Below are 14,378 nucleotides of genomic sequence, written 5' to 3'. Positions count from 1 at the left end.
GAGGATGGTCAACTGGTTTTACTGTGTTTCACCACATCCTAGAACGGACATCCATTCAAACGAAAACGCCTTCGAAGTGCAAGTACACGTCCGCTTTGCAATGATGATCAACAAATGCGAACCCGACTGTAAACGGTCTTTTAAACAAGTCAGGCTTACTCGACGATTAATTTGAAATCCGTCAAAATTAGTCGCTACACATTTTTCAATACAAATCAAAGTATTAGGTTGAGTCGAAAGTTCTCGGACAATGTGGTGGTGATGATTTCTAGAGATCATCACTCAGCAAAGAGCCGACAAAAATGAATGTGTTAGCTACCGTTTGATAAAGTAAAAAAGGCTCTTCAAAGTGTATGTTAACAATTACACTGAGCCAGTTCCTTTCCTGCCACCATGCCGCACAATTCCAAGCCGTCGTCACTCCCCCACCGCAACGTCATACTCTTTCTCCATCTATCTGGCCAAGAACCCGCGGATATCGATAGACGTATGAAGGAAGTTTACAAGGAGCACACCCCCGCTAGAAGTACGGTCTACAAGTGGCACTCAAAGCTCGCGTCAGGCGACTATTCCATTGAAGATCAATATCGTTCGGGACGCCCGATGGAGTTGGTTTTGGTCTTGCTGCGGAGACAGGTGGAAGCCGATCCGTTTCAAACCACTCGCGAACTGACAGTCGCCCTTGGGATGGGTCAAACCACAGACTACCACAGAGTAGTCGATGAGTACCACATGCTCTGACGCAGTATGACATGGACTGCAGCGCTGATACGGCACTTTCTCTCCTCACGCTCAAGCGCACCCACACTTGGCTTGGTCACATAACCACCGGAGATGAGAAGTGGATTTCTTATTCTAACATTCACCGACGTACCCAATGGGTTGACAAAGGTACGTATGCAGAAGACGCCCCTAAACTCAACGTACATGCCAAAAAGGTTATGCTCTGCATCTGGTGGAACAAGCACGGCGTCAAATACTGGGAGCTGCTCCCTCAGGGATGTACAGTGACTGCAGACGTCTACACTGAGCAACTGAACAATTTGAAGACAAATCTCGAAAAAACATGCCCGCAGCAGCGCGAAGTCTACTTCCAGCACGACAACGCTCGGCCGCACATTGCAAGAACGACCAAAGCCACTGATGAAACTAGGTTGGGCCATTTTAACACACCCACCGTATTCCCCAGGTCTGACTCCCTCGGATTACCACTTTTTTCCCTATCTCCAGCGTCACGGTCATGGTCAAGACTTCCAAATCCGCGACGACATCAGAAAGGCACTCGAGCAGTTCTTCAAGAAGCAGTCCCCAGCGTTCTGGAACAAGGGCATCTACGATCTGCCTAAACGTTGGCAGAAGACAATCGATGCCAATAGGGCATACTTCAAATGGTTTACAGTTATCGTTTAAAATTTGTAAAATAAATAAAAATCTTGTCAATTTGTCCGAGAACTTTCGACTCAACCTAATAACCGTCTGCTTAGAAGAATCACAGGAAAATCAATCTCAAAAATTCTAAAAAATGCTTTTTTGACTATGGCGTTTAAATTCAAACTTCCAACCAAATTCGATTTCTTTTTCTAGTGTAAGAATTTTTTTGATGACAATAAATGGACAAAATATGAAAATTTTTCTGTATTTCAAATCACATACCACGAAACTGACGATGTTGGGATCTCCAGGAAAATACAGGGTTTAGTGTGTAGATTACGAGTTGTAAAATGTTCATTTACCCTACTCGTTCTGAAAACTACCTTCCTGTACGAATTTTCACATTTTACAATGCGCCATCCATGTACACGCATCGCGTCCGCGAGCTAGCGGATAATCAATTAGGTTTTCCTGGCGGCTCATTCAAGTAGAACCAATCAGAAGGGTGCAAAGAAAACTGGGACGTATACAAAGTTGGTGTTGTTAGGTGCTTCGTTGAGAAATTCGTATTGAAAGTTAGCCAGACAAAAACAGTGATGGATATAAAAAAGACAACCTGTACTGACGCATGCATATGTGTGGGCATGTGGGTATATATGTTCCGTTAACGAATCTCTCCGATTTCGACTAAATTTAGCACGCAGACACTTCGGAACATGGCGCAGAGGACAGACTTCTTGTGCGGAAATACTGATCCTTTCATCGATCATATCAAACTTACTGATTTGAGCACGCTTTTGCTTTAGAAGCAATGTAGTTTGGTTTTTGGCATCCGCTAGCCACTATTATGACCGTATCGTCCAACAATATCGATTTTATCAAAGTATTGGTTCTTTTTTTTTATTTCCCATTCTTAAAGGCATCATCCCACGAATCTGAGGTGGTCCGGATTTCAGGTGGAGTATTTGTATACGGGATAGTACATTATGGGGGTGCGTGTAAAGAGGGTCCCGGCGGAATTTAGAGCATGCCCCGGTCATGCCTCGTCAGAGCAATTAGCGAAGACGCGTGTCCTGAAGAGATTCACTTTCGTTAGCACCTAAATAGTTGGCTCTGCTTATCTACCGCTAATCATACGCTGCATCACCGGCTAGGATATAATTCACTATCCACTACATTGTTTTGGAGAATCAGATACATTCACTGCAATTTTGTGACGTGAGTTGATCTCAATTTTGTAATCCTACCACAAGCAAGAGAAATCCTCACGTGAAATATGAGATAAGGATGTATCTAATAACTTCAATTTACGTGCATAAAAATTTTCGTTAAAACGGAACATTCCAGCTTTCAAAACTAACGGTAATGAGAATTATCGTTATCCTGTAACTCCCAAGCTTTTTTGTAGCCTAATTTATTTCTGGACAGAGGGGCCTTCTGTATCTCTGACTTCTTGGAACTTACAGGAAGAAAAAGAGTTCTAATTTCGTAAGATTTCTAGACTTTCTGAAAATGATATAAAGACAAACTCACTCCCCTTCTTTGTTAGAACACCATCCAAAATCCCATGTACTTCTATCTAACACTATTTTTCTTTGACTTATTCGGTAATTTCGACAGCTCATACCATCTTTGCATATTTTCTTGTAACTCCGCAGTTTTCTGCGTCTCTGTGGCTAGAAGAACATCTAAGACGGTTGTCTGCATCTTTATGAACGACTGAAGCGTGACTTCGTCGAGATATGTTCGCGTATCCGCCGGCATATCCACTGGACACGTTATGTCTCGGAGGCATTCGCGGAGAATCCACTGGGACCCTCTTTACCGTTCCCCATCATCATCAGCTGTGCAAAACACTTCTTTCTCCTGTAGGCAAACCAAAGATGGAGTGGTCAACCTTGTAAACGCTTGCACTCCCTTCGAATAAATAGCCGATGAAGTGCTGAGTAACTCAGTCACTTGAAACTGGAGAATGGATAGGATCAATGGCAAGATAAATGAAGAACATGGAATATTATAAGTTCAACGGAAAGAGCAACCTAAAAACTTAATTACGCTTCGTGACATGAAGGCTGAGACGTGAGGGCAAATGAATGCAAACCCCCTAGAAAAAAATACGGTTGATTAACTATGCTTAGGAATTAAATAAAAAAGGAAGTTTCAGATAGACTATTTTCCAGAATTGAAAAACGAGACTTAAGGACAATGTTTCAAGAAAGTGACAACTGATCTGTTATGATCTCTGCATAAACAGATAGAGATAGCGAGTAGTTCACGATTACCATCTGCAAAAAGATCGCGAAAACGAATGGCGATCAAAAAAAATATATTCGAAGCTGTCTTATCATCATAACATCGGTATTAAAGACTGGCGCGGTATCTATGGGGAACAAGAACCTGATAGAGAAAGATTGACCTCAAAGTTGTCAAGATGAGGCCTCGTACGACCAAGGGTGGAAGGGTAGGGAGGTCGGAATCGGCGTAAATGCGAAGCTGAAACTTGAATAACAGTCCGACATTCTAATCGTCTGGGAAAACTTTGCAAACAGAAGCACCTCATTACTGCTTCTACGAGTTCGAACATGACCTTCTTCTCATGGATTTCACCTTTCACGAAAGGATCCGGCATTTCACTGCCAGTGCACAACGCACATTTGTGGGTGTGGTTGACATAAAGGACCCATTTTTCATCTCCAGTGACAATGGTGTTCAGCCAGTCGAATCTGCGGCTTCTGGAGAGCAGCTGAGTGCAGATCTCCAAGCGTCTTTAGCGGTTGCCGTCGCTCAGTGCATGTGGGAGCCATTGACCGAACTTTTTCACCATTCCGGGAGATCGCAGTCCATAGTTCACGGTGGACAGCGAGCAGCCAAGACTGCCAGCAAAATACCGCACACCTTCATATGGATGCTGCTCCGCTAGATTTTTCAGTTCGTCGAACGATATTGCAGTCGGTCGACCATAGCGAGGCTCATCTTCGAGTTTCTTGTTTCCGGCTTTGAAGCGCTGAAACCAGGCGCGCACAGACCGCTCAGAAGGGGATTCAGTACCAAATACTTGACTTAAGTTTCGATGGGCTTCAGCAGCGGTGTGGCCAAATTCGAACTTGTGAAGGAGTACGTGTTGAATATGCGTGGAATTTTCGGCCATTATAGGATGAAATAGGCAAGGAAGAGGGAGTCAGATATGTTATGTATATACAAGCGGTAGTGTCCTTATATAATATATTTAAAACGGGAACTTGCAGTACATCTCAAAATTTGCGAAAAACTACTGCGAAGTTTTCGACAGATACTTTCCGAACACCCTAATAGCTATATACTTCAAGAAATAAGAGCGAGTTCACTTCCCTCCCCCAACCACACTTTACCCAAGATGTCTACTGCGACGAAGTAGTTCAAGTTCAAGTTAAAGGCTTCGAAATAAAGATATATAATGTATACATAGTATGGAATATATGATAGAATACGGTCCTCAGACGTTTCCATGCCCTCAGCTACAGAAAACTGCTGACCCGACGGATCTCTCATATCTTGACATATGGCATGCGGTACACACAGGTATTCATTTGTCAGTCTCTAACTCGCCGCCTGCATCGAAAGGAGTTTCTAAAACACCTAGTTACTGGAGATGAGAGTTGGGCACTCTACTCCACGAGCTCTAAAGCATGTCCTTCATAAAAACGCGCAACTCCATTTAGTTACGGAGAACCATCAAAAAATCGACCCCTTCTCCTACCCTCCTAACATATCCCCCTCCGATTATCACGTATTCCACATCTTTAAGAATTGGTTTTACTTGAATAGGCTGGTGAAAAGACCTCATTAATTCTCGAAAGCTCGTACGCGGATGCGTTTACTGAGCAAGTGACTTCGTTGCTAATAAAATATATAAAGGAAAAGTTCAAAGTTTCTGGCGTTAATCAATCAGCTTGGGATGCACCCCCACGTTCACTTCAGCTCAGAACCGTTGGAGGCTTATGAATCTGTAGCTGGCCTATACAATTACATGGTGGGGTTAGTCGATGCGTCAAGTCAGTGCTTTTATTCTCCCAGACAAGTGGTACCAATTTATGAACTCTGAAAGGATGAAAGGCTTAATGAGCACCAAGGAGGATTCGAACCTCCGATCGATCGTGCAGACAGCGAAAGTCTTTCCGACTGCGCCATATCCGACTTCTTAGTAATCGCAAACACGAAATTTTCGAAGTGATTCACGAAATCCCTCTCAGTATGTTCTACAACGACAGCGCTAGACTACTTGATTTCGTGGTCATGGGAAATCACGGTCACGCTTGTTATAGGAGATGGTCACAACGCCCAGCAATCAACTTATTCTAACGGTCGAAATCACGCCTCCTCAAATGGGATGAGTAAGTTAAGGAATGTAAGGCAAACGAAGCAGAAATCATCTCCAACTGAAAGAAACAGACATGGCTATCGACAGAGCAAGTAAAGGAAGATTCGAAAAAAGAAGCACCTCTACCACGCATTTCTCAGCAACAAGACGTCGAAAAAATGACAAAATTACGGGAAGGGCGAAAAAGAGAGGCAGCAGTGACGCAGCGAAAGCTGCCCACTACAGTAGAGCAGGTTCCATACGCGCTACCGAGAATTTTGAGAAGTTCTACAGAGTCAATCGCAAAAATGGAAAATGGACCGGAAGAATATGTTCAGGCGATGCCATCTTTAATTCAAAAGCATTTCAACAGAAGAGTTGCTGTATCTACAAATTCCTCGAGATTCGTCCTCACATAAACCAGTTCACCAGGAATCCGCTGACGAAACTAAATCAGGTGAAACGAATGAAGGGGAGAGCGACAGGTTCAGACTATCTGGGGGTAGAACTGAAGAGTTCACAAAGTTGGAATTGTGCAAACTGCCTAAAATTGTTTCTGAACCACGTTGGGCAGCAAGCAAAAAATCGCCCGTGAACTGTTAACAAAGCACGACAATGTCTATCCGGAAGAAGAATGGGTAACCAGTCGACCTCCGATTCCAACAATGCTAAGTGACTTCTGATTGAGAAGCAGCGTGATGAGCAAAAATCGCTGCATCTTGCATTCTTTGAATTGGAGAAAGCATTCGTTCGTGTTCTACATGAATTCATCTGGTGGGATCTATGACAACATGTTGTTTCAGATGAGCTAATTATATCAACCAGGGTCCAAATATTCTATGCTGACTCAGGAAGTCGAGTGCAAGAGGCGGGGAACAAATCGACGGAATTCCCATGTCCGTTGGTTTACAACAGAGTTCAGAATTCCTTTCCGTCATGGTCATCGATATCATAACGGGAGAACTCCTGAAGCCTGGACGATAGTCGCTACGCTACGCCAAGACCACATGTTAGCCTCTCAAGAAAAAGAAGCACTACAGCAGCAAATTCAAGTTTGGGCTACGTCTCAACGTCTTAAATACAGAGCACATGACGACTGATGAAAAGGAGTCTGACATCTTCAGAATTGACGACATCAACCTCCCTAAAACTGAAGAGTTCAAGTATCTCGGCTCGAACTGCATTCGACGGCGGCCTTGCACGTGAAGTGACTCGCTCGTGTATTTGTTACTTGGTTGAAGTGACGATCAATGACTGAGGTGCTCGATATGGTGTTACTCGTCCCGACCACATCCGCAATGAAGATGTCCGCCATAGAGGTAGGCACGGTTCCCATAACCGAGAAAATGCATTAAACTTCAATAATACGGTCACGCTTTACCGGGTGTGAGATCAGCGTATACCAAGAAGTATGCGGAAATCGAGTGACACGAAGAAGACAGCGCTAGTTTGACACGATTCAGTGACATGAACCTCCACCCTGATCAAGCCCAACAATGGGCTAAATGGTGTCACCTATCAGAAAAACGGACCCCCACTAAACGGGACAAACGTTGAAGAAATGAAAGAAGAAATTTACTTTGAAAGTGTCCGGTCCACAGCATCACACCTGTAGTCAAATTGTCTTTCCAAATTTGCTTTTACATGTGATCTGAATTGAGATGCTTATTTTTATCACTATGATGCTGATGTTCACATCATTCTAAGTTATCAGGAGTTAAAAGGAGTTAAAAGAAGGAAAAGAGCTCCGTCAAATATTTTCAAAAATATCTGTTTTGGTAACCGCGAGAGAAAGCGATTCACTTTAAATAACTCGTCAGAACAACATGATACTTCGTCTTTGGTGTGAACGCTTGCGAGAAAGGATGCGAGCATTATACATAACAAGCAAGTGCGTGATTGGGCAGTCAACAAACCAGCGAAATGGGCTTCACTATCAAAAGAGGGAGTCGCTGAAGATTAAAAAGAGTTTTCAACAAGAAAACCGCGAAGATCCAAACCACGTCCAAATGGAAAAGAGACATAAAGAGTTGCCAATGACAACGGACAATGCTATTTGATGACAGGAAATCCTGGAATGTGCTCAAGATTTCTTCAAAGTGTTAAACATCATTTGGATGGAGCAAACCACGAAATGGAGGATGTGATGATGTTGTGACCTCTTTACAAAATGGCAGGGTTAGCGATGTAGTTCACCGGTATGGACCACGCTCAATCCTCCCTGGTTATCCCGAAAAGCGTCGTCAGAAACGGTATTGTCGCACTTTTCCCTCCTACGAAACATTTTAAAACGCACGTCCACAAGAGCAAACAGACAATGAAAGGGCTGCTGTCTACATCGTTCGCTGGCATACGCTGTGCCTGCTCTCGCAGACAGGACACTTTATAAGTTGTCTCCTAGGAGAGAAAGCTCCGATAAGACCATTCCAGAGGCCTTTTTTTTCTGGAGAACTAGATGGAATTGAGCGTGTTCCTGCTCATATTCGTGACCCATACCAGTAATCTTATCCATTCGTAGAGGGATCCCAACAGCCACAATTCCGTGGTGTGCTGCCTTTAAAGGCATCGTCCCACGAATCTGAGGTGGTGCAGATTTCAGGTGGAGTATTCGTATACGGGATGGGAGACTACAGAGAGGGAGGTGATTCCGTCCATTTCTTGCTAATTGCCGTAAAAAACGGCCCGGAAGATGCGGCGCCGCACAAGACTGGCGCGCTCCAATCGAACCTCTTGTACAAAATGGTGCGCCAAAACGAATGAAGCCGTATCTTCCGGGCCGTTTTTTACGGCAATTAGGAACGGAATCACCTCTCTGCGTGCTAAAGGGAAATTCAGGCTACTGTGAAGAGATGGGATAGAGCACTTCTAACAAAGGAATACTCTGAAGGCTCCACCGAGAAAAAGGAGACATGAAGTGTAATTAAAACGTGATGTAGATCGCTCGCCACAAATCAATACAAAAGTGATCCAACATTAAGAAAAACAAACAATAAGATTGATAGTTAAAGCATTGTAGGTTTGATCGACAACCTTTTATACTCGTATCTAAATCCACAAATGTTTACGATACCAACAATTGCAGTGCTAATGCAGGGAGGATTTCAAATATGCGCAATAGCTAGCGAGTTCTCCTTTTCCCAGAGAGGTGCAAATGCATGGCAAGTTCCACGTAACTATAAGAAATGATTCGTTGCACTAGATCAAAAGGACATCTGGATTAAAAGTGTACGTCGCACAACTAATCTCTGCCCCGAAGTATAGAAAGTGCTTATCAGCTTCCTACTTCAGCATCAACACCATAAATGTGGCCTGATAAAAGTGAGAAAATCTGTCCTTTCGGATTAGTTGTACAATACATAAAAATGAAAGACAAAACGTGGCTCGACCGTATAAATATCGGTACAACTCACATGTGTTTCCAGAGCGTTACCAGTTCTTCCAGTCTTTTACTCTTGATGCGAAGTTGCCAACGTGGCGGGAAGTGTTGCTCAGAAAACTGTTGGAAATGTACCAATAGTTACCTAAAAGAAGTAGTTAGGATGAATGAGTAGCTCTGAACAGGCAAGCATACAATGCAGTATTCCATAGCCATTGATTTCAAAAGAATTGAGAATGAAGAAGAAACGTTCAGCTATGATTCAGCTATATTCAAATATGCCAAGCACCGCATGATATAAGTGAGAGGATGAGAACTAGTGAGTGGAAAATCTGGGACAAGCTAGATTAATGCGTAACGTGATCATGTACTCGTGCTGCGAAACCGAGCGAGGTAATTCGTAGAGCTGTTAGCCTCCATAGCTTCGACGTTTTTAGGGTCCGGACTCCAAGCTATTCCCTTGTGGTTAATGCGCTTTCCCATTACTGTCACTTCATCATCTAAAAGGATGGGCCGGACAACCATATTTGTCTGAAGGAAACACTGCATTGCTGATACACATTGGTATACCTCTATTTCAGAAATCAATCCAGGAACTGCTTTTTTTGGGTGTAACTTTCATCTACTTCTCAAGTTCCAGCTTCTTTCTTGCTCCACACAAAGTCACTCCATTTCGTGATCATGCACTGCACTCTCTTTGCACAAGCCTTTTGCCTCTTGTTATCTACATTGAAGTGTCAAGTGACAACAATAACTACACTTGTAATTAATATCTAATCAGATATTCTTCTCTTAGAGATAAGTTCTACACAGTTCACACATAGAGTACACAACCATCAATTTTTTTCTAGTCTATCCCTCCACATTAACGAAAGAACTCGTCGCTGCAGCGATCTAGCCGCAAGAGCTAAAGCTACCAGAAAATTTCGCAAGGTACCAGTAGATCCTTTTGCTGCATAGCTTTTGGAATGTGCTTCTAAAGCAACACCGTTGAACATCAAAGAGGATTTACGGGTAATATGTAGTTGGGGTCACTCTGACGCACCCAAATCTATTGATTTTCCTATTGCATTTAGTGTCATTCGTGTACTTCTGTGCCGGCTGCATTCAGAGCGCGAAAAAGGTCATGGAGCACAAAATAGCTGAGTCAGTCGAGGCCCTAAGACCTAAGCATCAGTTTTAGAGGATTCACGACATGTAGGTTGAAGCTACTAAGTAAAAAGGAAGACAGCTGGAACTACTACTTTCTTTAACTTGTTTTAACTTTACCAAATCTTCCAAACAAAAGGAAAATGCAGTGGTGGGGTCACTCAGTGGTGCCCTTACTTCTGGACGATCTGTCTTACTTCTTTCTCTTAGTATCTTTAGCTTACATGTCACAGGAGTCATGTCATGTCACTAAGACTAATGCTTAAGTCTTAGGGGCCCGACTGATTTTGTCATTTACTTCCAGAAATAAGGGCGCCACTGAGTGGCCACTACGTCCAACTACGTTTTATGCCGAACAGGTTTACGAGAAATAAATAACTACGTAATATCATATGTTACTTCCAAAGAAAAAAAAGAACCGAAAATAAATTCTATAGCAATCCGCGATCACTATGTATGCATGCAACAACTTCTATTCACAAATTTTCGATTTTTATTCGCAAATTGGTGACCCTAAAAGGGCCATTGGATTAGCCTTTATGAAGGCTCGCCTGCTTCGCGACTTTACCGAGAGTTCACTACAATTGGGGCAAAGTCACTCCTTCCATTGCCAATCCACGAACAGCGAGCCATTCCCCGAATTCCTCCTTCGACTTCGACGCAGGCTCCAGCCAAGTGGTAATCAGTAACCTGAGTGAAGTCACGAAGAGTCAGGAAGTTCCACCCATTATGCAACTCTGCAATCCCACCCATTATTCCCAAGAATGACACCAAATACAATAGGAAAGCAGCTCGATTTGGGTTCGTCAGAGTGCCCCGCTCGACTACATTTTACTCGGATTCAGTTAGCAAACACGGATAGACTACGCCACGGATTTCCTACGAGAACTCCAGTTAGAAAATTTAGTACTCGAGTACCACCGCACGAATTTGTACACTGTCTTCACATATTATGTCGACAATAATACCAAAAACTTTGTCACAGCCATTTTTGACCCATGTGGAAGTCATGGAGTCAGTAGTCGGTAGTATGATTTATCTCTGATCTATGACTTATTCATAACTTTTCTGCATATATGGATGTGTGCTGAGCAAGACCAACAAATATGCAGTTACCAATAACCATCACTATAGTACTCAGCAACGCGCAAAATTTGATTACAAGTCGCACACGACTGGAAAGTCTGCTTCAACAGGGACTCACTGTAAGAACATGCATCAAACATAACCTACACGCCGCTCTTCTCTCGTACTTAAGAAGTCGATGAAGACAACATGCCTGGTAAAGCCTGGTAAACAACCAACGGGTATCGAAGAAAAGTGTGAAGACGTAAGACGGTATCGTTGCACTGTAGTCGTCGCAATCACACTACCTGCGCGAATTCGACTGTACTCCTTCAATTCTTGTTCTTGAAACTGGTTGCATGCATCTTGAAAGCGAAGGGAATGGTATGGAGTTCCTTACATGGTTTGCGTAGACTTGAGTGCATGGGCCTTTCACTGAGATCGCTTAAGGCGAGGAGTCCTAGTTTTAGGGAAAGAACTGTCGATTGACTCCAAATTGAGGGCGTGATAGATGTGAACTGCAGGCTGCTGCTCGTGAACTCCTTCAGTTCTGCTGTTTTTGACGCGAAACAGGTGCGAGTCAACAACTGTTGGAGCGGATTTTTACGAACATGAGGGCCGTGACAAGAAAATCATAGATTTGGTAAGGGTTACTGTCGTTTTCGCAAACCTCGCATTGGTTGTGCAGAAAAAGCTTTTCTGAATCAGTACTTCATTAAACTGCGAACCAAGTCTACTAACGTGGCACTTTCTGTTCACGTTCGGTGAGAAAAGTTTGCGAAATGGATGCCATGAGCAGCAACTATCTCACAAAAATGATAAAGAGTGGTAGCGATTCATTTGTATAAATGCGAAACGGAGGCTACCCCTATGGTCTGGCAGAGAAAGGAACACGTGGTCTTTCGTTGCACTTTTTTGTTTTCTGCTTGTTTTTTGTTGGCGTATTCTGATTCATCGAATACCCATCTGTATTTGAAACAGAAAATCAGTGTGTCTATGTGCGTATGTGTATGTGTGTATTTCTGTGTGTATGTTCCATATACAAATTTCAGCTTAGGGTATGGACCGATTTTGCACACAGACGCTTTGGGGCGGGGTGCAGCTTATAGGTTACTTTCTCTTGAAATATTCTTTTGTTTTTAAGCATTAATCTGATTTCGATTTTCACGTATTTCTACTACGTACACAATAAAGTTTTTCTACCATGAGTTTTCACTTTCGTGGTCATGAATATAATATTCATTTGCTCCTAAAGCATCGAATAAACCTACCCATTGATTTTTCTCAAATATTTCCCATGCTTAACGAGGCTCATATGCTCTAATTATAGATATAGTAATAGTTTTGGGCAAAACATTTGCCGTTGTGCGCATGAGTGGAATGGCTCACGATAATTTGGGATTTTATACCCAAGACAGAAAACGGTGGTTCGGTAGTAATGTTTATTAAAAGAAGAGCAATGAAGTTAAGAGCACAGAATAATTGCCGGTCTGCTCCGGCTAGTACAACAGCAACATTAGATAAAAGCACGCCGCCTCCTTACCATACGGCCGGTAAGGAGGAGACAGTATAGCAACATCAGAAACATCAGTAAACATTAGAAATTATCAGTTGTCGTGTTCCGAGATCGGAACAGTCGTGTAACGTTGCACAACCGTACCGAGGGAACATAAAAATTGACGTTTGCATTCACGTATAATGAATATAGTACGTTATACATCCGCGCGGCAAGACACCCATCATTTCAACCACTGATTCGAAGCACGCACAACACAACGGTCAAGGACCAATTTCGATTGCGTTCGACCACGAAGAAACGCAATAAGCGGCCACTTCACTTCGTTCATAACCGCCACCACAAACGGCAACACTAACCGGAGTTATTTTTAAATTGACGTCTTATATACTTCCTAAAGGCAGTTGCACACTAGCTGTGTAAAATCGGCAGTAGAGGCTTGTGTTCTTCAAGATGTCGCGAGAAACACTAAATTATGTAGATTCCAGCTATACGGTCCAAAACTTCTTAGTTAAGGAGGAATACATTTTTTTTAAATAGAAACAAGACGTATTTGTTGCCGCTTCAGCAAACTGGCGAAGTTACAAAAGTAGCTCGATTCCAGCAAATGTTACCACTTCGCCTATCAAGTTTTATTTTGCAATTCATTTTCATAGAATTACTACAAACACCTACCCCACAAACCAACTTCTTTTCAAGCAATGTTGATGATTACCTTTGAACGGTGATTCCTCTTGTCACAATTAGCTAAACATGTTCGGCCCAACGTATAACTGTCTGCAGTTGAAGACTAGGTAGCTAAAGCTACACTCGCGCGACTGCGCACCACTCTGTGTATTATGCTTGGTGGAGCAGGGCACTAAAAAGAGTACCGCGAAAAAAAACAATCATAGTTGTAATGAGTTTGACCATAACGTGGCACCACGTGTAACCGAGGCAAGAAGTCTGTGGCGAAGACGAACACTGGCGGTCTGTCTGCTGCTTCGGCGCACTGCTGAAAAATACCGAGACCCTTCTGTCTCGATACGTTCCTTGAAGCATCATTTAGTTCACCCTGCAGCTGCATCGCGTCAGCTCGGTAGCACATTATCCAGGTGGACGGCAGATAAAGTTCATTCATGTCAGAAACGTATGCAGAAACACAAGTAAGCATGATTATGCTAAGAGTAGGAATTAAGTCTAGGAATGCAAAGAAACCAATAAGTAAACAAAAGCGACATTTTCGTTCTAAATAACCAACTTGTTTGTGACCATTGAAGTGCATTTACAATTAAACTGAAGTTTTGTCGATCTCTAGACTTTTACATAAGAATTCGGGTTCGACAGGCGGACAACCTGCACTTTACACAATAGGAAAACTCGTGTGGAAACGGAACATGAAGAGTCTACTGAAAAAAGAGTGGCCACGTCGCGGGTTGGACATTTTTCAATTTGGATTTCAGATGTGTCCACAGGGATAGGTAACTGAAGGACGCTGCTACCACACCTTCAGAGTCATAAATGAGCTTATAGTGGGATGTTCCAATGAAGATGAGCCTATAATTTGCTTTTAAATTTAATGTACG

The 14,378-nt window shown here is 42.9% G+C and overlaps 4 protein-coding genes across 5 annotated transcripts; 3 read left to right on the top strand and 1 right to left on the bottom strand.

Annotated features, from left to right (window-relative positions):
• Positions 1-393: 393 nt before the first annotated feature.
• On the top strand, positions 394-741 carry RB195_006369 (uncharacterized protein; the record flags this gene model as incomplete). The annotated part of the gene is made up of 1 exon (XM_064179413.1): positions 394-741. The coding sequence occupies one exon, from the start codon at positions 394-396 to the stop codon at positions 739-741; it is 348 nt and encodes a 115-aa protein (XP_064036370.1).
• An 11-nt stretch (positions 742-752) lies between these two features.
• RB195_006368 (uncharacterized protein) lies at positions 753-1,346 on the top strand (the record flags this gene model as incomplete). Its single annotated transcript, XM_064179412.1, has 1 exon — positions 753-1,346. The coding sequence occupies one exon, from the start codon at positions 753-755 to the stop codon at positions 1,344-1,346; it is 594 nt and encodes a 197-aa protein (XP_064036369.1).
• Positions 1,347-4,138: 2,792 nt separating this feature from the next.
• On the bottom strand, positions 4,139-4,519 carry RB195_006367 (uncharacterized protein; the record flags this gene model as incomplete). The annotated part of the gene is made up of 1 exon (XM_064179411.1): positions 4,139-4,519. The coding sequence occupies one exon, from the start codon at positions 4,517-4,519 to the stop codon at positions 4,139-4,141; it is 381 nt and encodes a 126-aa protein (XP_064036368.1).
• Positions 4,520-6,957: 2,438 nt separating this feature from the next.
• Positions 6,958-14,273, top strand: RB195_006366 (uncharacterized protein; the record flags this gene model as incomplete). 2 transcript variants are annotated; one of them, XM_064179409.1, is made up of 3 exons in its annotated part: positions 6,958-7,026; positions 13,862-13,958; positions 14,140-14,273. In XM_064179409.1, the coding sequence occupies 3 exons, from the start codon at positions 6,958-6,960 to the stop codon at positions 14,271-14,273; spliced, it is 300 nt and encodes a 99-aa protein (XP_064036366.1). The 2 variants fall into 2 exon arrangements, with proteins under 2 accessions (XP_064036366.1, XP_064036367.1); XM_064179410.1 differs by lacking the exon at positions 6,958-7,026 and adding an exon at positions 11,497-11,562.
• Between the last annotated feature and the right edge of the window lie 105 nt (positions 14,274-14,378).

The sequence above is a fragment of the Necator americanus genome, chromosome I (assembly GCF_031761385.1).
Source record: "Necator americanus strain Aroian chromosome I, whole genome shotgun sequence".
Classification (NCBI taxonomy): domain Eukaryota; kingdom Metazoa; phylum Nematoda; class Chromadorea; order Rhabditida; family Ancylostomatidae; genus Necator; species Necator americanus.
Note: the sequence above shows the minus strand (reverse complement) of the source record. Positions and strands in the feature narration are given on the sequence as shown.